The 25,926-nt window shown below is 48.3% G+C and overlaps 1 protein-coding gene across 1 annotated transcript in view; it reads right to left on the bottom strand.

Annotated features, from left to right (window-relative positions):
• Disc1 (DISC1 scaffold protein) overlaps window positions 1-25,926 on the bottom strand; it is a 185,293-nt gene that overhangs the window by 108,741 nt on the left and 50,626 nt on the right. Inside the window, exons 7-9 of the mRNA XM_042054212.1 lie at window positions 14,687-14,834; window positions 7,059-7,179; window positions 4,029-4,264 (exon numbers count right to left, since the gene is read on the bottom strand). Of these exons, the coding sequence (XP_041910146.1) occupies window positions 4,029-4,264; window positions 7,059-7,179; window positions 14,687-14,834 (505 nt within the window). The remainder of the gene's footprint in view (window positions 1-4,028; window positions 4,265-7,058; window positions 7,180-14,686; window positions 14,835-25,926) is intronic.

Below are 25,926 nucleotides of genomic sequence, written 5' to 3'. Positions count from 1 at the left end.
CCGGTTTGTTCCTCGTGATCCCCCATCTTCTAAATGAACTTGCAGGGATGATGATACTCCAAGGAGACACTTGTGTGCCTTCCTTTGGCCATCAGGTTTTGGCTATCAGCAGTCTCACACTGGATAAGGAGAAAGTTGAAGCCAGTCAGAGGTGAACCCTAGAAAGATGTCACGCGGATCTGACAACCTGTCAGATCACCCTACAGGACGAGAATCAACAGGGCAGTGATGGGCAGGACCACACCGTGACCAGCACTGCCCTCTATGAACCTAAACCTCCTGTCAGCACCCTGACAATGAGCTTGAGGGGTCACTGCACACCCCTGTTCCTCTTCCCAGCAGGACCACAGTGACCAAACCCCTCTCTCTGCTTTTGTTATTATCCGTCTCTCTAACTGCCCTACTGAGGACCGGTGCTCAGCTGCCGAGGCCCACACCCTGACCCTAACAATTCCAGTAAGATTCTCCCCGCCCCTGCCCCCTTCCACCCCTACCTCCCTTCTGTTTCCATCCCATTAAGTTTGGGTGAGGGGCTGACAGGGTCCTGTCAGTCCATAGCAATCTCTTTTACAAGACTGCACTGAAGGAAATGGCATGCCCCCAACCAAGCTCCCTTGAATCTGCCATCCCCCAGTGGACTCCCCGGTCGGTGCCTGATTCCTGGAGAATGGCAGGAGCCATGAATCTTACTTCCCCAAAGGAAGTCTACAGGGCTAGGTTATCAGACTCCAGGATACTGGAGAGCCAAAGGAGCCACATCCCACCCGACAACACCCATTAATGAAATACACTCTTGCCCCTCGCATTCTTGGGCTTACCTATTCCTTCTTGGAATGCAGGACCCCCCTCCCCTCCCGCTGCCACCCAGGAATTAGCTTCTGCCTGGCTGTGGGTCTGTGCTGTAGATTAGGCGATACTCCTCACCTTCCTCTGAGACCCACAGAAGGGCACGCATGCTGTCACATGGGCCCCAACTCTTCTCAAAGCCCCTGCCATGCTGCCGTCTGTCTAGGTCTAACGGATCTACAACCCTACGGGACAGTCACCTTCCCTGTATCACCTATACTTTATTGCCCTCTCCACACCCGTTCCTTAAAGTCTCTTTTGCCCTCTCATGGGCCCCTTTCCAGTGTCCTGACCTGTGCCCACTCACTCCCACATAAATAAGCATATCTGAAAATCAGAAGTTAGAATCCACGTATAAGAGAGAACACATGGGGTTTGTCTTTCTGGAGCATCATTTGATGTAATGTCTTCCAGTTCTTTCCATTTTCCTACACATTTTAAATTTTCATTTTTCTTTACAGCCAAATGAAAGCCCATTGTCTATGTGCCACTCCTCAGCCGGTGGACACTCAGGCTTATTCCCTGCCCCAGCTTCTGTCAACAGCCGCCATGGTCACGGACGTGCAAGTATCTCTGTGGGAGGAGGTGGTCTTCGGGTAGATGCCAAGGAGGGACACAGCGAGGTTCCTTGGGCTTCTATATTTAGTGTCTTGAGAAGCCTCCATGCCGATTTCCACATCGGCTGTTCCATTTTTGCGCTTCCTCCAGCAGCGAACGCGGGCTCTGTTTTCTCCACAACCTCATCAGCGCTGGTAGCCATCTGTCTGCAATGAGCCTGGTATTTTACAGGGCTTCTGTGTTTCTGTGTCCTGTAAACTTCCTGGCTGCTGACTGACTTCCTGGCCATTGTCCTGGTGCTTTCGGCTACTGACCACCAATGGACAGTAGAGGAAAGTCAGTTTCTTGGAGGTGAGGTCTCCCTTGGGTTGCCCTGCTCTGGTTGGTAACCTCATACCTATGTGTATACAGGCAGAAGTTACTGGATTTAGTGAATTATTATAAAAGGACAGGAAGAAGACACTGGAAGGGGCCCAGGAGGAGCTGGAGGGGACAAGACAGGGGTAGATATGATCAAAATGCATTGCATACACTATGAAATTCTCAAAGTGTATATACACAATATATATATATATATATATATATATATATATATATATATTATATGTATGTATATATATGAGACAGGGTTTCTCTGTAGCTTTGGAGCCTGTCCCGGAACTAGCTCTTGTAGACCAGGCTGGCGAACTCACAGAGATTTGTCTGCCTCTGCCTCCTGAGTGCTGGGATTAAAGCCACCAGGCTCAAAGAATATCTTTCAGAGCACTAGATGCCCATCAGGCCTTGGTCAGCCTTGTGCCAGCAGAGGTCCCCTGAGCAGCAGTCTCAGGATACCCCTGTTCTTAAGGAGTTCCCATGTAAGACCTAGCCTGGTTCATCCATGGAAGGACCCTCTTCATGGTTAACACTTGCTTGATGCCAGGAAGCACCTTGAGTCTGCAGCTGGCTTCCATTGACGCTGTCAAGTTTGTGGGTGGTAACAGCTGCTGTGTTGTTCTAGTCAGGTGTGGTGATGAACCCCAGCACTCATGAGGTGGAAAGGAGAGGACTGCCACAAGTTTGAGGCTAGCTGAGACTAGAAAGTCCCCCCAAATAGGGCCATCATCAGTCCCACAGTCAAGCAGGAATCACAGGATGAGGATCCCCCCCAGGCATGGAACAGAGTGACCCAGAAGAGTCCTGAGCCCCGATAGACATCCCTGTCTGTGCACAAGCGCCTCTTTTCCTCGTGTGTAAGTGTGTCCTCCCTGTGTCTCCAAAATGAGATTTAAACCCCTGAGGAGCAACAGGCAGGTTAGACCACAGAGGAGGCGGAAACAGGAGGGTTCCAAGTTCAAGGCTAGCCTGAGCTACGCAGAGAACTAGAGGCCAGCCTGAGGTACACAGTGAGACCCTGCCTCATAAACAAACAAACAAACAACAGCCTAGTAGATGTGCAGTGTGAATCTCACAAGCTCTCCACAAGGTAAAACACGGGAAAGACCCACGTTGTGATAGCTGAGACCCAAGTTTGAGAAAGCAGGAATGGCAGTCTGTTTTCTCTCCTACTAACACTTTGGGCAAATTATCCATTTTTTTAATTATTAACTTTCTTAAATTTCCTTTCCCTATCTGTAAAATAGACAGAAAAATAGATGCAACCCACAAGGTGACGCTCTGCCCAGCACCGGGCATTTGCTGATGGCTGAGCCAGCAACAGCAGCAACACAATCTCATTCATCCCTACGGCCCTGATAAAATCTCTGCTCCAGCTGCCCTCTTTGTTTCTTTGTTCCTTTGTTTGGATTTGATTTTTGTTTTGTTTTGTTTTTGGTTGATTTTGGTTTTTTTTTGGTTTAGGAGTTTTTTATTTGGTTGGTTGGTTGGGTGTGTGTGTGTGTGTGTGTGTGAGAGAGAGAGAGAGAGAGAGAGAGAGAGAGAGAGAGAGAGAGAGAGAGAGAGATCTTCCTCAATCACATTCAATCTCATTTTTATAATATAGGATCACTGAACCTAGAGCTCACCAATTCAGCTAAACTGGCTGGCCAGCAAGCCTTAAGGATCCTCCTGAGTCTGCACCCACAGAAATGGGGTTACACTACATCCAGATTTCTATGTGGGTTCTGGGGATCCAAGATCAGGTTCTTACGCTTGGGTGGTAAATACTTTTGTAACTGAACGTCTCCCCAGCCCAGGTAATACTCTTCCAATGCCATGCCCTATTCCCCCAGGTCACAACTCTTCCAATGTCACACCCTATCTCTTAGAAGTGGAATCTGTCTCTCTCCAGATAACTGTCTTCAGCAAAAGCCAATGTCAAAAATCTCTCTCCAACTGACCCCAAAGGTGGGAGGGAGAGGGAAGAAAAACCAAGCCAGCCCCTTGGAATGATGGAAACTGCCCATTGGAGGGGGGGAGGCAGTGCTGGCAGCTGGGGATTGGATGGACTGGATGCTAAATAGCTCCCGGTGCTCAGAACTGAGCCCCTCCACACACACCACAGTGAAGAATCTTATATCAAAACACCTCCAGCACTCCCAATAAGCAAACAGACTGTCTGAGAAGCACCGGTGGGCAATGAACAACAACATCGTCTCAATGAACAGGTGAAAGAGTTGGAAAACCAGCTAGAAAGTTACCAATACCTCCTGAGGGTTTCAGGCGGCTCCACGCCGAGAGGAGCCTCGGCAGCAGAGGTCAGCGTCTCTCCTAAGGCCTTGCTGATTTCCTGCAGCTGGCCTGGAGACAGCTGGGCCACCAGTGGCATCAGGTCACAGCCCTGCCACTGGAGCAACGTCTCCTGCTCCGCCAGCTCCTGGCTCAGCTGCCGCTCTTTTGCTTCCAGCGCAGACATCCTTGACTGGAGAGCTTCCATTTCCTTCTGCAGAGAATGGGGGAACAGATTTCATCCATTAACCCTGCTCTGCCGATAATGACTTGGTTAACTGAGAACAGGCCATATGCACCACAGTCGCGAAACCCCACCCCCACCCCTTTTCGAGGCAGGCAAATTCCAGAAGTTTGCTGAACTGGAAAAATCGTGCCAGCTTTATGTTTCTGGTGAGCTGGTAGGAGGAAAAACATCCCCTTCTTCCCACGTTTTAAATACAGACAGGTGCTAGCCAAGGTTTTGACCTGAGAGAACCCAGCAAATGAAATATCCCTAGATGTGCCTCTGGTGGACAAATAAGGGCACTGGCAGCTCATACCAAACTCTGCAACACAAGCTCCCCAGGAGGGGAAAAGGCAGCTTGCTCCCAAACACAAGAACTCAGGATGCACAGAAAAATAGGATCCTTGGCATGTGTGGTCAACAGGACTGAGAGAACAAGATGCTGCCAAGTCACAGAGTCTAGTGTCCTTCAGAAGACTGGCCAGTTTACTTCCCAGGATTGTGAGATGTCAAGTGTCTGCCATAAAGACATGAAGATCTGATATCCAGATCCATGCAAAAGCTGGGGACCCTCAGAATGAATCTGTAACCCCAGTATGGGGTGGGGGGAGGCAGAAGACAGGAGGGTGTCAGGGACTTGCTAGCCAGCCAGTCCAGCCCAATCAGTGAAGTCTAGATTCAATGAGAAACCCTGTGTCAAAAAACAAGGTCAAGGGAGATTGGAATAGATATCAAATATCAAACTCTGTCCTTCACATACATGTGCACACACATGCACTTGTGCCCACATTCAAACACACACACACATACATATTACACACACACATAATTACACACACACACACACACACAATTTGCCTTAATTTATTAAGCTGGAATCTAAATTAATCCAGAACCATCATCTGTCTCCAGGCCAAGGAATAAACAAGCAGCAGGTAATTGAACACAGTGTGAGCTCAGGGCTGGGCAGATAGCCATCTTGCTGCGTAGGAGTCAGAACGTAACCGAATGTAATGCCAGACTCTGCTAATGGACACACCCCCTGTTCCCTCGCTGTTCCTAGCTGATAAGAGCACAGCTTAAAGCCTGATATCTCCCTATCTTCTGAATGTTCTCTCCACCCACAGCGCAGATTCTCCACAGCTTCTAACTCCTGCACCCACCCAGAAAAGACACAGAGAGATGAGCTAGCCCTCCCAGAGCATCTTGCTAGCATCAGTGAGCTCAGCAAAGGCTCGCAACCGACCACTCTGCGTCCCCCTCTGGCTCCCACCCTCTTCATTGCTCTCATTTTTGTTTGCTTTCTGCTTCTGTTTCTTAGAGACAATATCTTACCCCGTTGCTGGCCCAGACTCACCTCAGCCTCCCTATACTGAGAAGACAGACTCAAGTTTTTCTAAGCTGTAGTAAAAAGGAACCTAACAAAAGACATAGCTTCTCTACCATTCTGCATGCACAGTTCTTGTAAGGTGAGGCACACACATACACACACACACACACACACACACACACACACAAACACCGTGCAAACATCCCCACCATCTAGCCACAATACTGTCTCCATTAAACACTAACTCTCATCCCCCCACCCCATCCCCACCCCACCCCCACCCCATCCCATCCCCACCCCCACTCCCACCAATCTACTTTCCTACTGAAGGATCTCTTCTAAGTAGAATCTTATAGGATCTGTCCTTCACGACTGGCTTATGTGCCAGAACACACTGTCCTCCACATTCACCCTCACTGTGCCCTGTGGCACAGTGTCCTTTCTCTGAAAGGTGAGTGACAGTCCTTGGCATCCACTCTACATTTTGCTTACCCACCCAGTGATGGGCACTTGGGCAATCTTCAGCTATAGTAACTCAGATGTTTCTAGTTTGTGCTTTATGTCTTTCCAGGTGTGGGATCACTGGGTCCTAAGAATTCTATTTGTAAGTTCTTGAGGAACTGCAAACCATTCTCTATGATAATCCTACTTCTTCTTCTTCTTCTTCTTCTTCTTCTTCTTCTTCTTGCTTGCATGTGTGTGGGCATGTGTGAGTGGGATGCCCATGCATGTGGGTGGGGTGCATGTGAAGGATCAAAGTCAATGTTAAAGGTCATATTTGATGGCTTTTCCACTTTATTCATTGGGGATCTTCCATGAACCCCTGATGCTGTTAGCCAGTGCTTCTCGGGGCTCCCAGGTCCTGCTCCAGGCTCTAGGCTCAAGCAGTCCCACAGCCCACTACTTCTTGGTCCCTGCCCCAGGACTATTTCCAGAACTTTGGGAGCCCCTTCCTGGCTCTGATCTCTTTGGATCCTCATTCAGCATTCTAACTCTGCATACTTCTTGGCCAGATGTCAGTACTGCTCTGTGCCAAGCATGGCTTCCACACACCTGCTGGTCATCCCAGGTGCAGCCTCGTGCTCAGCCAGATGTAAATCCATGTCCCTTGACAGTTGCTTCCCAGAGTCCACCATGGTAGGAATTGCCACAAAGCATGCCCAGAGCACAAATCTCTCCCTATCCCTCAAAAGGAAGCTTCTACGGGTCAAATAATGAGAGGAGACACTGACTGCCACAGTCAGAGAGCAGAACCAGAAGGTCCCGCGGCCCGTAAGGCCGCGCAGCTGCAACCCTGTCATATGCAGAAGAGGTTCCTCTATGCCCTCCGGCTGCTCCGTTAGCTCTGCTCTGAGCCCTCACACTTCAACAAAGCAAACCCGCTTCACTGCATCTGACTTACACGAATAAGAAAAGGGCCGCTACCTCTCTGGAAGATTCTATACTGCTCACCTGCAATTGCTGTTTCTCTCGAATAAGCCAGTCCCGCCTGGTGATGGATGCCGGCAGGCCGTCCCGGGCAGTGGTCCTAGGCTCTCCTTCATGTAGAGCCTCTGAGTCATTGCTGCCAGACCTTCCAATGACAGATATGCATCGGTACAGATGTTGTGAAATATTAATTTAAGATGTGTTACATTTGTTTATGCTGTGGAATATTTGTTTAATGATGCTAAGGTGTGCTGCATTCTTTTATGTTGCATTTGTATAACTCTGTGAAGTTGTGATGCCTTGCCCGTCTACAACACAAGATTGATCTAATAAAGAGCTGAATGGCCAATAGCAAGGCAGGAGAGGGATAGGCAGGGCTGGCAGGCAGACAGAATAAATAGGAGGAGAAATCTGGGAAGGGAGGATCAAGGAAGGAAAGGAGGACATCAGGGGCTACCCAGCTTCACAGAAAGCCATGGAGTAAGAAGCAAAGAAAGGTATATAGAAATGGAGAAAGGGAAAAGCCCAGAGGCAAAAGATAGAAAGGATAATTTAAGAAAAGCTGACTAGAAACAAGCCAAGCTAAGGCCGGCCATTTATAAGTAATAATGAAGCCTCCATGGTGGACCCCTAAAAGGCAAGGAGTGAAGAGAGAAAACAACCAGCTACATACAGGTATGACAGATAGATAGACATCCTCAGGCCTACATACAGGTGTGGCAGACAGACATCCTCAGGCCTACATACAGGTGTGGCAGGCAGACAGACATTCTCAGGCCTACATACACGTGTGGCAGACAGACAGACATCGCAGGCCTACATACAGGTGTGGCGGACAGACATCGCAGGCCTACATGTACTTAAAGAGTAAGTACATGTAGTATGTAAGAGACTGCACGAAGCTTCCCTAGTCACGGGTCATCCAGGAGCTCACAGGGATGAAGTCCCTAAAGTACATTTCTGCTTCAATACAATCTGCCCCGTAGACCAGGCTAACTCGTACTGTCACGGTTTTCTTTCTGTTGTGTGATAAAACACTCGGACCAAAAAGCAACAAAGAGGAGGAAACAGTTTATTTCCACTTCCACTCTTCCACCCGCATTACTAGGCTTTCTTACAGAACCCAGGACCACCAGCCCCAGGGGTGGCCACGCCCACAGTGGGCTGAGCCCTCCCCAGTCAATCACTCATTGTGGGAAAAAAAACGAATGCCCTACTGACTGACTGGTCTGCAGCCCAACCAACCCTACGGAGGTATTTTCTCAGTGAGGCTCCCTCCTCCAATGGCTCTGACTGTGTCAAGGTGACACAACCAGCCAGCACGTCACCTTTCCAAGACACCCCAGGCTATATAATTCCCAGAAAGTTCAGAAACCTGTTCCCCCCTCTATCACATCCCACCCTCCCCCATGGAGAAGTCCCCTGTGGGGCCCTTCCCAGGACTGCACAGAACGGGAAGAACACAGTTCACAGAGATCAAGGTCACAGTGAGAACTTGGATTTGCGTTTCTCAGTTTGTGTCTTTGGACTCACCCAACCCTCTGAACCGCACCATCCGCCTCATACTGGACTACCTAGAGGAGGCAGTAAGACACCCTGTCCTTGGGACATTTGCTGGAGACCTCCAGCATCTAACCTGTGCACCAGTAAAGTGACCACTGGACCTGCCTGGTGGACACACTCATACAGAAGATGGATGGGAATAGGAAGACAATGGCAGAATGAGCCTCTTCCCTCTACCACGGTCGGCATCCGACAGCTGTCAAAAGAGGACGCAGGCCCTTCCCTGGGCTCTGGGCTGCTGCACGCTCTCCCAGCTTCACCATGAGTCTCCGGAGGGAGATGTAGCTCCTCTTGTGCTGACGTTCCCAGTGCCCATCACTGAGTCGGGACTCAGCAGATACCTGCTGGGTGGCGTAATGAGCTCATAGCCTTGGAAATGAAGAAGTCATTTCCATCCCGTCTCCTGCTGCATTCACTCATTTCTTCCCCTTACTTATTTCCCGATGTGCTTGGCGGATTCTGATATTAGAGTCCCTTCAGTTTGTTGAATCGATGCCATCTGGGTCGAGGTGGGAGCCCGTGTAGTGTAGGAAGCCAACGCAGAATTGAGAAATCAGCCGCAGAGAGGAGGGAGCTACAGGTGCAGAGCTGGGAGCCAACTCTGTGCATAACGTTAGCCACATCCATTACTTAACCCATAAGAAAAGCCCCTGCACCTAAGCAACACCCCTCTGTCTGTCTCTTGCACTCCTCTACTCCCGGGACAGAGAAGAGATCCATGGAGAGCCAGGAGCGGCCCCAGGACACATCACTCAGCTATGACGCAGGGGCAGGTTTTCCATCTTCCATGTGTTTCGGTCCCCAGAGTCCCTCTCTGCTACATAACTCTTTTCTTTATATCCGTGAAGTCTCAATATGTGATCCCTCACGGCAGAGCAAATTGGCATCGCTGCTATAAACTAATCAGTATGTAAAATGAGCAGACCCCTCCGGGGAAGATAAAGACCTGCAGCAGCATGGGATGACGGGATGTTGGTGCTTGGTGCTAGTGGGGACCCAAGTGGGGGGTCTCTAAGATCTATGATATTACTCTCAGCCTCAGGGGTTCAGACCAGTGCCACTAGGACCAACCCAGTCATGAGGAAATCATCCTCTTTCTGTCTGGTTTCCTTCCCATCAATCACTGAAGGAATGAAACCCACCTGTAAAACCTGATCATGAGCCACAAAGCAAGGCTACAAAATGCACAGATGACATCTTTGTTCCCTGACAGCATCTTGTGAGTTTCCCTTCTGTGCCCTGGGTACTCATTCCAATCTGAGGGTCACTGGGCCCCGTGATGCTGCAGTCTGCCGTGGTACCACTTGAAATCAAAGGCTTGTATGCTCAAGAGGGAAGACAGGAAAAGCAGGCAGTGCTGCGTGGCCTGCTGCCAGCCTACACTTACGATTTTGGTCCCATCTCAGAGGAACAGACAAGCAGCAGCTGTGACATCTGGACAGAGCCAGAGGTTCATCGTGGTAAGACTGGAAACCCTCCAGTTTTTATCTTTGGTCAGACTGCTCCCATGTGTTTTAAGTTATCCTCTGGGGAAGGGTCTCTGATAAAAGATATTCTATGTGTGACACACACACATACACACGCGCGCGCGTGCGCGCACACACACACATGTGTGTGTGTGCATTTAGGAGGCAAGAGTACCAGTGTAGTGAAGAGCCAGTGAGAGTCACATGACATAGTGTGTCATTAGGAGAAACCAGGTATAAATGAGAAAATCTCCAATCCTTGCCAAATACTCCAGAAAAACGTAAATCTTTCCTTCAACTGGGTGTTGACCTTCTGACCCTGGTAAGAGGTGGAATTTTCCCTATTGTTCCAGAATCAGAAATGAGAGTTGACGAGAACAGGCTGAGAACCATCCCCCTGAGTCCATAACTGTGGGGTAGGAGCCTAGGCCAGCCTTTGCACATGCAGAGTTCCCAGGGGCTACCACCCTCAGCACCTCCTGCCCATCCACTGTCGGGGTGAGACACGAACACACTTCCTTCCACTCACTGGAGCAAAGAGGAAGCTATCCACCCTGCTTCCATAAAAGAGGTCAGGAAGCCCAGGCACCTCAAGATGTAAGAGTGGGGTCTGATTCTCCAGGGTGCACAGCTGTCTGGTTTGGGTTCTCCTGACAGCTAGGCCTGAGCCAAGGCGCTGAGGAGGTTGTTTTCAGAGAAACAACCATAAGACACCAGAGAACCGGAGCCTATAAAAAGGGGGAGAGTCAGAAAAAAAAAATGTATAATTTCCCCGATCACCACAGGGACAAATGAGGCCCCATCCTTACAAGAAGAACCTAGGTGAAGTGCCAAGACAGCGGCGTGAATGGCGTGAACGGGCCCTCAGGGTGAAACACTATGCCAATACTGTCTGCCATGGCCGCAACCCCTCCTTCTGGCATGGGGGAACTGAGCAGCGTGGCAGATGGACACGATCCACCCTGCGTGTCTCAGCACCCATCGGCTCACAGCAGAGGTGTGTCAGCTTCCCACCAAGCAGGTATCCGTGACAGACACGGCCCCATCGGGTGCTCCTGAGGTGTTGGGGCCCCGTGAGGAAAGTGAGAAGAAGTGGGGCCACATGGGAAAGCAGCTGTGGCTGAGGCACAAGAAAGTCGTTTCGAGCCAGAGTGTGGGCGGTGAAGAAGTGGGGACCGTGTGTGTCCCACAGGACAGCGAGCACACTGACACCTGCATACAGAAGACACTGACTTCACTAGCCAGGGAGCAGCTACGGCAGCAGAATAAGGATCCCAGCAGCAGGCAGACAACACTGGGACTCTGACCTGTGGTTGGCATCTCAGAGTGACAGGGCTATATGGGAAAAAAAAAAAAAAAACAGCAGAAATGCCCCCAATGTCTGTGCTGTCTACCCCGGATATTGTAACAAAGTGGAGAAGTGGATTTGCCAGACTGTGAAAGAACAAAACCAGAGGTGGGCTTATCTCTGAGTCCGAGGCCAGCCTGGTCTACAGAGTGAGTTCGAGGACAGCCAGGGCTACACAGAAAAACCCTGTCTCAAAAAACAAACAAACAAACAAAAACAAATCCATCAACTGAACAAACAAAAAAAAGCCGTCTTGAACTAAGGAGCAGCGTCCACCTCACCCAGGGACTGGCCCCATTACTGAGCGACAGAGATTAGCACCAGGGAGGCAGTGTGAGGAGTGATGGCCAATGACGGAGTCGTACAGTGACCTCCAAACCCTACTGACTGGGGTGCTGGTGTAAGCAGTTCCAAGGGGGGCAAAAACCACAAGCTTACTTAAGACGTTGAACAGTAATTTTTCAAAGTAAGTAATGATAAAAAATTAAATAACTTATAGACTCTGGGACTATTTAAATCCCCTTACATATTACTCTAAGCTTTCATAACCTGAGATGTTAAGACATCCCCTCCTCCCGTAGCCAGAGTGACTGGGAGGGCTTCAAATCTGATGGTTTCCATAAGACAGCCCTGGCAGTTTGAGTATGGGAACATATATTGCTTTCATCGGCTTCTCAAAGAAACACTTGATCCCAGAAAGGTAAAGAGGTACCTATTTGAGTTGCTAATTCGTGTTGAAAGCCGGCCGTGTTAACAAAACTACTTTATTTCTGCAGGGAATGTCCCCAGCACTCAGAACAGCTCTTTTCCCCTGGACTTGGAGCCACGCTCCTGAGAGGTTTGTGTCCAGGTCCCCCTGGTGGTCATTGTGAGGACTGCAGGAACTACTGTCTCTTGGGAAAGCCTTCCAGTTCAGTTGACCGCGGGGGGTGGGGGGGGGTGAAGACGAACTTCACAGGCCGCTGAGCAGCTGGCACATGTAAAGGCGGACTTTAATTATTAGCAGCCATGTAGCCGTACCCACGTGCTTCGTAAAAACGTGAAAACGAAGCAGATACCAAGTCCTTTTTCTAGCTGCGGTCCTAACAGGACAGGTGAAACAGACGAAAAAGTCAAGAATAAAATAAAACCAGAGTGAGGAAGACGAACGAGGTCCCTCGCATTCTTAGGAGGTGATCAGGAAGTGTAGAGATTGCAGCCACAATCTCTACCCACAACACCAGTTACCAGCCTCCAGCCCGGGGCTGGGGCGTCGGAAGGAAGACTGACAGACGGGAAGGTCTTCCTCCAGCTTCCTCCCCCCACTCCACCCCACCCCCGTTCACATATATGCTTGTGAATCGGTATAAGCACGCACACGTGTGCACATATGTAGCTCCAGCAAACGTCAGTTGGAGAGGTAGACGCGGCGTGGTCCTCCTCTGGGGACTGTCATCCTTCAGAACGAGGGGACGGGACTGCCGTCATCCTTCAGAACGAGGGATATTCAAGGCAGCAGATTGAAGGTTTCAGACTGAGACACTGTCACTCAGGATGTTCGAGGACGTCTCAGTGAGACGTGTGAGCGACAGGCGGAGGGTTGGGAGGATGGTGGCTTTACAGTCTTGAGGAATGAGCAACGATTAGTGACCGCAACGGACCCGTAGGAGACCATAGACTCGAGCAGGGCTCTGCTGTGTGGAAAGCTGCTGGTGCTGACCAGTTAGATGTTAGGCTGCGTGACAGAGGCCTTGGGGGTCACACTCAGAGCACAGGGTCCACGCTGAATGCCCAGGAGTCATTGATTCCAGCATGAGGTTTCCCCTTATCGCTTTGTGGGAGGTGGACGAGGTCCAAGAGCGGAGCGAGAAAATCCAGCAAGGCAAGAGGCTGCTGCAATAACCCAGATACAATAACCCAGATAAAAACCGTAGCGAGCAGAGGAAGGTTTGGAGGTCGAGGTTGGAAAGGTGAGTGAGGATGGCGGAGAGATGATAGATTGACCGGCGCTAACACCCCATGGATTAGAGTGTCCTGGAATGGGGGTCTGGGGTCTTTCAGAGGCAACTGAAGGCAGAAGCCATGAGACAAGCATTCTGGGAGAAGGAGGGGAAGGATAATATATTTAGCAGGGTTCCTCTTTAAAGACAGTAGGTCTAGGAAGGTGACGTGGGGGACAAAGTACCTACAAGCATGAGGATCAGAATTCAGATCCCAGAACCCACAAAAAGGCAGGCAGACTTGAGGGCCCACCCATAATCCCAGCACTCAGGAGGTGAAGATAGGAGTGTCCCCCAGGCAATTTGGCTAAACTAGCCAGAATCAATGAGATCCAGGTTCAGTAAAAGACCTCCACCTCAATAAAATGGAGAGAAATCAAGGAAGACACTGGATGTCAACTTTGAACCTCCATATGCACACACACATATGCACCCACACACATGCAAAAATACATATACGCGTATGCTTCATACACAAGTACACAGACAAAAAAAATTTAGAAAGGTGTTTTGGGCAAGGTTTTTTAGATAAATAGAACAAATGGAAGGCACATACTATAAGAGAGGAATTAGATTGGCTTACATGCTAAAAGCTGGCAAATCCAACCATGGATACCTGCATGCTGCAGAGGCAGAGAACACAGAAGCTGCTCAGTCCACAACGCTGGACACCTCAGCAGTATCAAGCCAGAGCCGGAAGCCTGGAAGCTCCCTGTAGCGCTGTTAGCACTGAGTCCACATCATGGAAAGGCCAAAGAAGCTGGAATCCGGTGTCAGCAGAATAGCAACGGCAACACATGCACAGAGATGGGGAAGGCAAGAGCACGCATGCACCCTTGCCCTCAGCCTTCTTTCTCGAATAATGGTCTCAGGTGTCAATCATCTTGGAAAATGCCCCCAAAGCCCCATGAGTGTGTTTCACAGTCCAAGACATCTCTTAATGCAACCAAGCTGACAGCCAAAACAACCATCATCCATAATAAGCTTACTAAAGGCAAGGATAAAAGCACAGTACCTCTTTAGAATAAGAAGATGAATTTATTAACCGTATTATTGACCACAGGAAGCCCAGGGTCAGCTCTCTACAGAGAGGTAAGTAGGGAGGAATCCTCAGAGGACTGGGATGACTGAGACTCCGGAAGTTTGCAGGACCCTGGAGAGATGGGGATGGGCGGATACAAGGAGAGAGGCAAGACCTCAGGAGCAGCAAGGAGAATGGCCAGTGACGACAGATGGAGAGAGGACAATAGAGAAAGGAGCCAAGTGGGGACTGTGGTGGCATCCACAGGTACTCACCTTTGCGTGGCTCCATGCAAGGCCATCCGGGTCTGTGCTGCCAGGAAGCCCAAGAACCTGCCAAGAGCCGGTTGTTGTGAAGGCAGAGCCCAGGGTCGGCAGCCTTTCTCTTCTTCCAGGTCTTCCAATCTCTGTCTCAGTGCCTCTGCTGGGAATCCAAAGAGGTGAAAGAGGGAAAGACTGTAAAACTCAGAAAGATAACCCAAGTCTTTCCTCGGCCCCAGCCAGCACCCTGTGAGCCACCCAAGGCTGAGGGCTGTTTCCCAGGCTGAGGGCTGTTTCCCAGGCCTGTTGGTTTCTCCTGCGGAGTTCCAGAGGCCTTTCCATCCCTTTATTCCCCCCACTTCCAGGGCCTGCAGTTTACCAGCCTCTGTGGTGGTTATGACTATGGCCCACATGAAGAAGGGCAGCTGATTTTTTTCTTTGAATCATGGTGATCCTATGGGAGAAAACTGCCAAATTTGTAGGATTTGAAAAGAGCAGGTGGTTGGTTGGTTTCTTCAAGAAGGGTCTCATAGAGCCCAGGATAACCTGGCACTCTCTACGCAGCTAGGAATGACTGTGAGCTTTCAATCCTGCCTCTATTTCCCAAGTTCTAAAATTACAGGCAAGGGCCACCATATCTAGTTTACATAGTGCTGGGGATTGAAGCTAGGGCTTTGAGCATGCTAGGCAGGTGTCTACAAACTGACCTACATACCTAGCACCGTAGGGTACAGCTTTGAGAAATCAATACCCAAAAGGCAATTTTCAATAACATAAATTTTCAATTAAAAAAAATAGCCAGACAATGGTGGCATGCACCTTTAATCCCAGCACTTGTGAGGCAGAGGCAGGTGGATCTCTGAGTTCGAGGCCAAGCCTGGCCCACAAAGCAAGTTCCAGGAAAGCTTGGGCTACACAGAGATATACTGTCTTTAAAAAAAGTAATAAATAATTAATGCTTATCAAGTTGTGGCCAATCACAGGCCTTGAAGGCACAGAGCAATGTTCACAGTCCCCATGCCAGAGGTGACTGTACCAATTCTGTAACACAGTAGGTCTTACGGTTGTTCTAAGGACCTCAGATCATTATGAATATGAATCACTATTTTTAAAACCCACTTAAAATAAGCTGTAGAGGGCTGGAGAGATGGCTCAGAGGTTAAGCGTACTGGCTGATCTTGCAAGGGTCATGAGTTCAGTTCTCAGCAACCACATGGTGGCTCACAACCATCTATAATGAGACCTGGTGTCCTCTTCTGGCATGCAGGCATACATGCAGGCAAAACACTGCATGAATAAATAAAGAGATTATTTTTAAAAATAAGCCTATAAATTTATCTTTGAACCTGGAGTGGTGGCTTACCACACTTAGGAGGCTGAGGCAGGAGGATCCTGAGTTCAAGAGTAGCCCAGGCTACATAGCAAGAAACTCTTTCAAAAACTAATAAAATAAATACAGCTGTTTTTGAAGAGAAGTAAAGGCTGACCTAAACTCACATCCTTGAGTCACCAAGATGGCACAGCAGATAAAGAAGCTTGCCACCAAGCCTGAAAACCTGAGTTCAAGCCCCAGAGCCCATATGGAGGCAGAAGAGAACCAGCTTCCACAAGTTGTCCTGTGATCTCTACAGGCGCACTGCGGTATGTGTGTAAAATAAATCAGATAATGGTGCTGGGTATCACGGCACACACCTTTAATCCAAGAATTTAGGAGGCAGGGTAAGTGGATCCCTATGAGTTTGAAGCCAGCCTGGTCTACATAGAAAAATCTAGGCCAGCCAAAGCAATCTAGTGAAACCTGTCTCTAAATAAATGAATGAGTGAATAAATGAATTAATAATGTAAACCCCATCCTTCAGGGCTCACGTCCTGGTGTTCTTGCCAGGTGGTGCACTGTGACCTTGAATCCCAACTGCTGTAGAAAGACGGGATCTCTGGTAGTCAGCACTGGCCACCATCCCTTTGGTCTGCTCCAGAGTCCTGTGCATGCATCTCTCCCTATGACAGCGTAAAAACACTCTAGAGACTCTTCCTAGGTTACTGCAGTTCACAAGATGGCCCGTGCATGTCAAGGGCCTTACAGACCATTCCCATGAACTCCACTCCGCTATTGGTACTTTCTGAAAGTTCTGCTCTGTGAATCAAGCCTTTCTTCACAGGTCAAGTTACCACAAGACACAATGTAGCAGATACAGCCCTTACCCCATATCAATCCTCTGCCCGCACACATGCCCTGATGAAGGGGAAGCAGTGATGAGCCAAGTCTGGAGAAAGTCCCCATAGATGAGTGACTTTCCCATTACCCCCTAAATGAGCAGAAACCAGCGGCCAGACTCTGCAGAGAGTAGAATCAATTACTTGTCTCACTGCTGAGACAAAAATACTAGAGGAAAGCAGGGTAAGGAAGATGGGTCTGTTTGGGCTCCCAGAGAGGATACAGTGTAGCATGCTGGGGAAGAGGGTAGTAGGAGCTTGGGGTCACATTGTACCCACAGTCAAGATGAGAGAGATGAATGCTCTTTCCCCGTTTTTATTTATGCCAAAATCCCTGCCCTGGGAGTGGTACCTCCCACATCAGGGGGTCAGTCTTCCCTCCCTAGTTAAACCCCTCTGGAAAACCCCCACAGACAAACCAGAGCCGCATCTCCTGACTTGAAATCTAGTCAAGTCGACAAAGGAGACTAACTGCACCAGGAATTTACCAAGGGCCCATCCTACTGTCCTAAGAAGAGCACAAAGGGGGTGTCCAGGACCAAATCCCAAATAACTAGACTCTGTCTACACTGCCTTCCTGACGAGTGCCTGCCAAGCAGTGCTAGTTACACACACTTTTCACGTGTTCGTTAGGCACGCCATTTATTTCTCCGTGGCCCAGGCTGGGCAGGGTCTCCCAGACTATACTGAGACACGCCCATACTTTAGCAAGCACCTGAAGGTCATGTGATGATAATATAAGCTATCCTAATTAAATGTTTTTCCTTTATAAGAGTTGTCATCGTTGTGATGTCTCTTCAGAGCAGTAGAGACTCTAACTCAGATGGAGAGGTCCCCAAAACAAGCTGACTGGCTAAACTAGCTATAGGCTGGGTTCTGGATCCCACTGAGAGACCCCGCCTCAATGCATAGGTGGAAAGCAATCGAGGAAGATTCCCCGCATCAACCTAGAGTCTCTACATGCATGAACATACTCAGTCATACACACAGAGATGTACCCACACACATGCAAACATGCACACACAGCATACACATACATACATGCAAACATGCACACACAACATACACATACATACATACACACATGCAAACATGTACAAACAGCATACATATACATGCAAACATGCACACAACACAGAATACAAACATGCAAATATGCACACACAGCATGCACACACATACACACACATGAAAAAAGTATCTGAAGCCATATTTGCTGCTTCCCTACCTCATGCAGTCTGGGGGTATCCTCCCAGTAGGGTCTTTGGTTCAGAGCCTTCCTTGGGCTCAGCCTGTGTATTCATACCCTGGTCACTCTCCCAGTGGTGTTGACATTCTCAACTTCCTCCATTTCCATTTCTTCTGCCTGCAACCTAGACAGGGTTGCCCCGCCAGGGTCCTGAGAGCTCTCCATGTTGTTCCTACATAGTGCTGACACGACAGCTCCCACAGGTGCTTGTGCATGAGCATCGAGGGCAATGGAACACCTAACGCATAACAGCACTACACTGAACGCGCTCATGCACCGTGGTACAGAGCACGGGGCTTCAGCAGGGCATAATGGTGTACACCTGGAACCCCAACAGTCAGGAGGCTGAGTAAAGAGGGCGCATGAGTTTGAGTCTAGCCTGGGCTACATAGTTGTAGGGAAGAAAGGACTTGTGTTGTCCTGGCAGAGGAAAAAGTAGTGACCAGGCAAGGTAAGAGCCTTCAGGAACAGACTCCCGGGTGAATGGACCTCTTCAAAAGATCTTTCCCTGTATTTTCAGCTAAAACTGGGCAATCAGAGCATACCCAGGGCATGTCTGTCTGTCACATCAGTCTTTCATATGTGTAGTTTGAGATTCTCCTTTTCTTTTCTTTTTTCTTTCTTTTTCTTTTCTTTAAGATAGGGTCTCTATACATAGCTCTGGCCATCCTGGAATTCTTTATGTAGACCAGACTGGCCTCAGACTTACAAGAGATCCACCTCCCTCTGCCTTCCAAGTGCTGGGGTTAAAGGTGGGTACCACAACTCCCATTATGACTTTTCTTTTTCAATTATGATCTTAACCTGAGCATGTTCAGGAATGACTCTCCACATATGAATACATACAGACTCCCCCTGCTAAGTAAACCTCCCATGGTTCCTTTGTTTGGGGAGACCATTGCTTCAGAAGTGACTTTGTGATCTTCCTTCTGTAGGTAAGAAATCTTTCTCTTCTTGGCTGCGCTGCTTTGGGCTTTATGCTCGCCACAGTGTGAGCTTGCCATGTCTAACTACAGAAATCCTATCAAGAGTTGCTCCTTTTTAATATTGCAAACCCACAGCAGCTATGGAGATAGCCACAGGTGTACATGTGCATGCATTTCCATGTCTCCTCTGTCTGGTCCACTCAGAAGGAACACCAACCCAGGAGCAATGAGCACACTAGACCCAGATCAAGTTTGCAAACATCATCCTCCAGGAAGGAAGCAGAGCTGCTGAAGAAGTTACTGGCCCCAGGGCTGAGCAGAATGAAATGAGTCTAGAATGTCTTACACCAAAACTTTAGGAAGTGCTGGAAGACGGATGATGTGTCAATAAAACAAGGGGCCACCTAAAGAAACTCAAACATCAGATAACTTCAGAGCCAGAACAGACAACAATAATGGTCATGTTCATCCTCTTGTAGCAAATTGGTGCCTGGGCATGGTGTTGAAAAAAAAAAAAAACACTTCGTGGTGAGAGGAAGCAGCGAGGAGGCTTGGTGGTAAGCTGGTTCCTAGGGCTGTTAAGTGACCCCCCTATAAGATGTATCATCACCAAAAGAAAATCATAGCTCTAAGGTGGTGAAGCCTACAACCACAGCATGTCAGTGATGATGGTGGGTGCCCATGGGAGGGCAGGACATGGGGTGCAGGGAAAGGGGGAGCATCAGATGCACCTGAGTTACAGGTTATCCCATACCCAGCCAGGACTTCACTCCACCAAACGCCCAAAGTCACAGCTGCAGGCAATTGCTTTCATAATGGGAGAAGGGAGTTGGGGAAGGAAGGAGGGAGAAGAGTCGCTGGGGTTGGGAGTGAGGTGGGAACTAAGTCTGTGAAGTAGTACCTCTTCTCCAGGAACCCGACCTCCCTCCTAAAGGACACATCAAACCTATGTCAAAGTCAACTTCACGCCTTGAAGGCTACAGCTCAGTGACCTGGGGACATATCCTTGATTATGGACACATGTCTTGGTCTGCAGGGTAATGAGGCCTCATGACTAGAGCTTGCCATCAAGTGACCAGGTAAAGATTTACAATGATGTGTGGGCCCAGTCAGAGACACAGAATGAGCAACAACTATGAGCCCAACCTGTGACTTTCTTGTACATGCAGAGGGATTTCAAAATAAGTTGTTTTCACTTAAATAGACAAGCTAGTGCTTGGTCACTTGAGAGTGGCTCATTTGGCAGGGGTTAGGAAGTGTGGCCTTGCTTCAGGAAGTGCGTCACTGGGGGTGGGCGTTGGGCTTTCAAATGCTTAAGCCAGGCACAGAGTCTCTTGTTTCCTGTTGCCTGTGGATCTGGATGTAGAACTCTCAGTACCTATCCAGCACCATGTCTGCGTGCACACTGCCAACACGCTTCCCACCATGCTGATAACGGACTAAACCTCTGAAACTGTAAGCCAGCCCCATCTAATTCTGCTTTCCTTTGTAAGAGTTGCCGTGGTCATAGTGTGTCTTCACAGCAATAGAGCACTGACCAAGCTGCCTTGGTTTCTCTTTCTTTTAACTCTGTTGTTTGAAACATCCTTTAGACATTGTGAATTCATTGGAAGTCAGTTGGTGGCTCCAGGCCAGCATTGGGAGGAATATGTCGCGCACACACACACACAGGTGCCAGGTAAACGCAAGTCATTTAACAGGAATGACACAATAAAAAATGAAAGAAACATTGTTTGCGCTTCGGAAACAGAATGAACAAATTCAAAATTAATCAAAAAAAAAGGTGTCAGCAAGCAGTGAGAAAAAAACAGGCATTAAAGAATACACTCTAAGCCGGGCGGTGGTGGCGCACGCCTTTAATCCCAGCACTCGGGAGGCAGAGGCAGGCAGATCTCTGAGTTCGAGGCCAGCCTGGTCTACAAGAGCTAGTTCCAGGACAGGCTCTAGAAACTACAGGGAAACCTTGTCTCGAAAAACCAAAAAAAAAAAAAAAGAATACACTCTGATTGACACAATCTGTTCCAGGCATATAAAAAGCCTTACGGGGAGGGTTTCGTGACAGAAATGCCAGCCGTCACCTCGTTCTGCTCTGAAGCAAGAGGAATTTTTTTTTGTGTCCCCACATTGTATTTAGTTAATTTTCTTGTTGCTGTGACAAGATATCTGACCCAAAAAGAATATATTTCAGAGCTCACTGGTTAACGGGGAGGAAAGGCAGTGTGAGCGTGAGGCGGCTGGTCATATGGCAGCCTCAGTCCGGAAGCAGAGGGACTGAATGCTGATGCTCAGCTCGCTCTCTCCTTTTTAATGAAGCCTAGATCCTCAGCCCGTGGACTGGTGCTGCCCACACTGAAGGCGGGTCTTCCTTCCTCAGCTAGACATTTCTGGAAATGCCCTCACAGAAATACGCAGAAGCGTGACTCCTTGGTGATCATAGGTCCCATTAAATTGACAATAAAGATTAACCATCATGTTCATAAATGTATTAATATTTAATGAGGGTCACCTGCTACCCTTAGCCCATCGTAATAGACTACTAATTCTAAAGCTACACTGTGGAAACCTAGTGAAAGGAACAAATAAAAGAATGAATATGTAAATAAGTATTGATGAAGCAGAAACTTTACACAAAGACATCTTGCTAAGTAGACTGGGTTCCTGCTACGTGTCTGCCCACGGGGTGACAGAATATACGGCACGAGCAATATTCTTAGAGCCTGGTGATCGGTCTCCATCCTATGGAGCCTCCCGGGCTGCAGCCATCCACATCTTTTTGCGAGTCATTTTTCATTGCCTTTTACATAATAGCCAAGAAATGCAATTTCTTGAGAGCCGCATATTCTAACTCTCATTAGCATACATATCACACAAGGATGGCCAGTTTGCAAGGATTAGACTGTAATAAGATGTATTTCCCACTGTCTCAAGCACAATGGAGCCAATCGTTGACATTTCAGAATATTGCAGTTTGTTGGGGTCGTTTTCGTAAAGATCAGCCGCCGCCGGGGCACTGGAGATGTCAAACGCATTAAGCGCTTCTGAGCATCTAATGTATGCACAGTGATGTATGTATATTATTTCTGAACTCCACAACTTGCAGGGTAGGATTACAAATGTAGAAAGTGGATTTCAGAACTCTAAATAATTTGCCCTGCATGTCGAAGTGAGTGTATAGCAAAGGTGGAATTGAACCTTGGCCATTTTACAGGTCAGCCCCTAGGCTTTTTCCACAACTGTCCTTGGAGTCCCACTATCCCTACACCCCATCACATAGGTCCCCTCTCCCCGCTCATGTGTCCGGGCCCCTGGTGACAGTGAGATCTACCAGACTGAGCCATAACTGCCTGCCTGATGGCATCTAGCTCAGGGCCAGGCACACAGTAGGCACTGCAGAAATGCTCCATAAATCCATAAATCTGAGTTTCTGTTTGAACAAGACAGAAAGACAGCCACTGTGTTATAAGCAGAGCCACGCATGGTGTGTGACAGCCACTGAACTCCGCAAGTCCCCAAGGCAGATGCGTGAGTCCTACTCTGTAAACTAGAAAGACTGAAGCTTAAGGAACTCTGGCTGCAGTCTCCTGGTGGGTCACACAGCTCTGAGGTTCAGAACAAAGCAGAGATCCTCCCACCTCCCCGCTCTAGTTTTCACTAGGGAGGCTGGTGCCCCTCGGCCATGCCAAGTCTTGAGCTCCAAGTCCCAGAGCCTTTAGTGCGAAGGCCCGCCATCCCAACGGCTCATTTCCTACTCTCTTTGCCTCTTTCTCACCGAAGCACTGAGCAGCCAAAACAAACAAACAAACTCATTAAAGCAAGAACAGCCTCGGCTCCAATTTCGAGGGGAATGGTGAAGGCAACCTTGGTACTTAACGCTTGTGTGACAGAGCAATTAGGAAAGCGGAGTGGAAATACTTTAATACTACGAGATAAAAACAGGGTGCAAGATCATATATCTGTGTTCTCTGTACTCTGTGATTACAACTGTGTGTTTTTTTAAAACCTGGGCAGAATTAAGAGCTCAGCAGTCAATATGATTATGAGTGATTTTATCTCAATTTCTCCACTTATGAAATCAGCTGTAAAATCCCAAGCTGCTTATTATTTCAGGAAGTTATTAACTCACTGGCTCCTTCTACTAGTCTTTGATTTCTGCATAAATGTGGAGATTTGGTTTCCTCAACTTCTTAATGCTAAGCAGCTTAGGGTAAGCCTGGCTCCTGGGGGTCAAAGATCCCTCCAGTGAGCAACGAAGGGGATTTCTGGAAATGTATTCTTCAAAGTTCACGGCATGGAGTAGTGGCCTGGGAAATCAGGAAGGGGTAGCTGGCCTCGGGAGAGCATGTGGAAAGCTCTGGAACACCAGCACTCATCTAGCTGTGACACTTGCCCACTCAGCACGGAGCCTGTGTCCTCATTCTTCATGCATGGTCATTGATTCGCTCTGACAGATTTCAGCAGAACGTGCGGTTTGAAGCATCTGTTCCTTCCCAGAAAAATATTACCATGCAAAATAATTACATTGTGAGTTTCCAAAATAGTAACATAGTAACAGTAAAGAAACGCCCAGGTACATACCCTAGACAAAAACTAGCAAGCTCTCTCTCTCTCTCTCTCTCTCTCTCTCTCTCTCTCTCTCTCTCTCTCTCTCTCTCTCTCGCTCTCTCGCTCTCTCGCTCTCTCGCTCTCTCTCTTTCTCTCGCTCTCTCTTTCTCTCCCTCATCAGCACACCTTGCAAATGCTGTCTCGCTTCATGGATACATCAGAAAACACACACATCAGTCTGGCTATGAGCTTCTGGGAAGTGGGCTTCACTGAGACGCTCAGAAGCACCCCTCACCTCTACACTGCAAACAAAAGACAAGGTTCTGTTGTTCGAGGCCAGCCTGGTCTACAGAGTGAGTCCAGGACCGCTAGAGCTACAGAGAAAGACCCTGTCTCAAAACAAACAAACAAGGCAAGATTCTTTCGCTAAATACCCATCATAGAGGGTGCCAGGGAGGTAACTGGCCAGCCTACTCCAGTTTGACTACAGTTTATTCATCCCTCATGTTTTCAAAACCACAAAAGGTTATCTCTGAAGAATGTTTATTCTGATGCTAGAAAAGTCAGTCACCTGCATATGTGGTCCAGGGTCAAGCTCAGGCTTGGAGTGGAGGCATCCATCCCCAATGGAACTATAGTCAGTGCCATGAAGTAGGGCGGGAGGTAGGAATTTAGTCTAAAGACACGTTCCTGTGCCGTTGCTGCTTATTGTTGATTGCAATATTGATTAGTTGGTTAGTTTTAGGACCAGGTCTCACTATATAGCCCAGGATAGCCTATAACTTATGAGTCTCCTGCCTCAGACTTGAAAACACATAGAACCTTTCTAAGTCAACTCACTGAAATTGTGCCAAATTCAATAGGTGACCCTAAGAAAGTGGTTTGTGGGAAAAGCAAACAGATCACATCTTCTGGCAACACTTCCATGTCTATAAAGTCAAAACATTTAGAAAACTCTTTTAATGAACAAACTTTTGTAAACGTCACAGCTCTCCAAATGCACAAATTAGCATAACCTTGATATGGTAGTAAAATTAAAGCAAGTTTTAGAGCTTGATCTTGTTTTCAAATTAGGTTCCAACAGTGCCCTTCTGGGTCCCCCTACTCCTTAAACTTCCATGGGGAACAGGGAGCATTCAGAACAAACCCAGGACCAAGAGCTGAGTTCCTTTTCTAAGTTACAGAGAAATATAACAGGAGAACACTACATATCCATATACAGACAAGTAAAATGGGAGCCTGGCATGGTAATTTATACGTGTAATCCCAGCCCTCACAATACTGAGGCAGGAGGATTACTATATTCTGAAGTTAGCCTGGTCTACTTGGTAAGATCTCAACTACAAGCAAAAACAAACTATGTCAATCTAAAAGAGAAACTTCTGTCTAAAATGTAATCACAGATTTTCCTTCATGGGATAAACTTTATTTCATACTCTCCATTTTAATAGAGATTTGATAAATGTTCAACTATCACTGAGACGTGCTAAACCTGCAGCTGGTGACTAACTCACTAAGCCTTCTACAGGCACAGCACCCTGCAGTGAATGCAGATCTCCTCTGGGCAACAGAGAATGTGCCCACGCCAGATGGAAGACTCGGCACAAACCAACTCCCCCATGGAAGGGAAGAGCGTGTGCCACACTGCCACACTCGGCCTCCAGCTGGTGACACTGTTTTGGGAGGCTGTCAATTGTTAGGATGTGGGGAGAAAATGAAGGAAATGGGTCACTGGGGAGTAAGCCACCTCTGCTTCCTGCTCCCCAGCATGTGGAGTTGGGGAGTCAGAGGCACACACTCCCGAGGCCACGGAATCATCTACTCCAATGTCTTTCTTGCCGTGATGGACCCCTCAAACCGAGACCCAAATAAACCCCATCTGCTTTAAGTCATGTATTTGGCAACAATTACATACACGCTCTAACAGTGCCCTGCCCCCTACACTGAGCTGTAGGTTCCCTATTCCATACACTGAATCTAGACAACTACCGGGGACACTAAGAATGAAATTAAAAGAATGATTCTTCCCAGCAGACTCATAGGCCCGCCTTGCAACCTTCCAGCATGAGATCTTCAAGCCATGCTATGAGCTCAGGCCTAGCCAGTATCTCCTGGGCCCTTTCTACCATCACGGTTAGTCTGTGTAATGATACTGTAAAGCCCAAGGGTCACTTTTTGGGCTTCTGCTTCATCAACTCCTTTACTTCCTCCCATGAACACTGCAGATTTGGGGCCACCTCATAGAGTGACAGAGGAAGCTCTCCCGGCCCTAAGGTTATTTTTGGAATGAGCCAAGGCCTCTTCATCATTTCCCTCCATGGGTT

Source organism: Arvicola amphibius, chromosome 15 (genome assembly GCF_903992535.2).
Source record: "Arvicola amphibius chromosome 15, mArvAmp1.2, whole genome shotgun sequence".
NCBI lineage: Eukaryota > Metazoa > Chordata > Mammalia > Rodentia > Cricetidae > Arvicola > Arvicola amphibius.
This window is presented reverse-complemented; position numbering and strand designations above follow the sequence as displayed.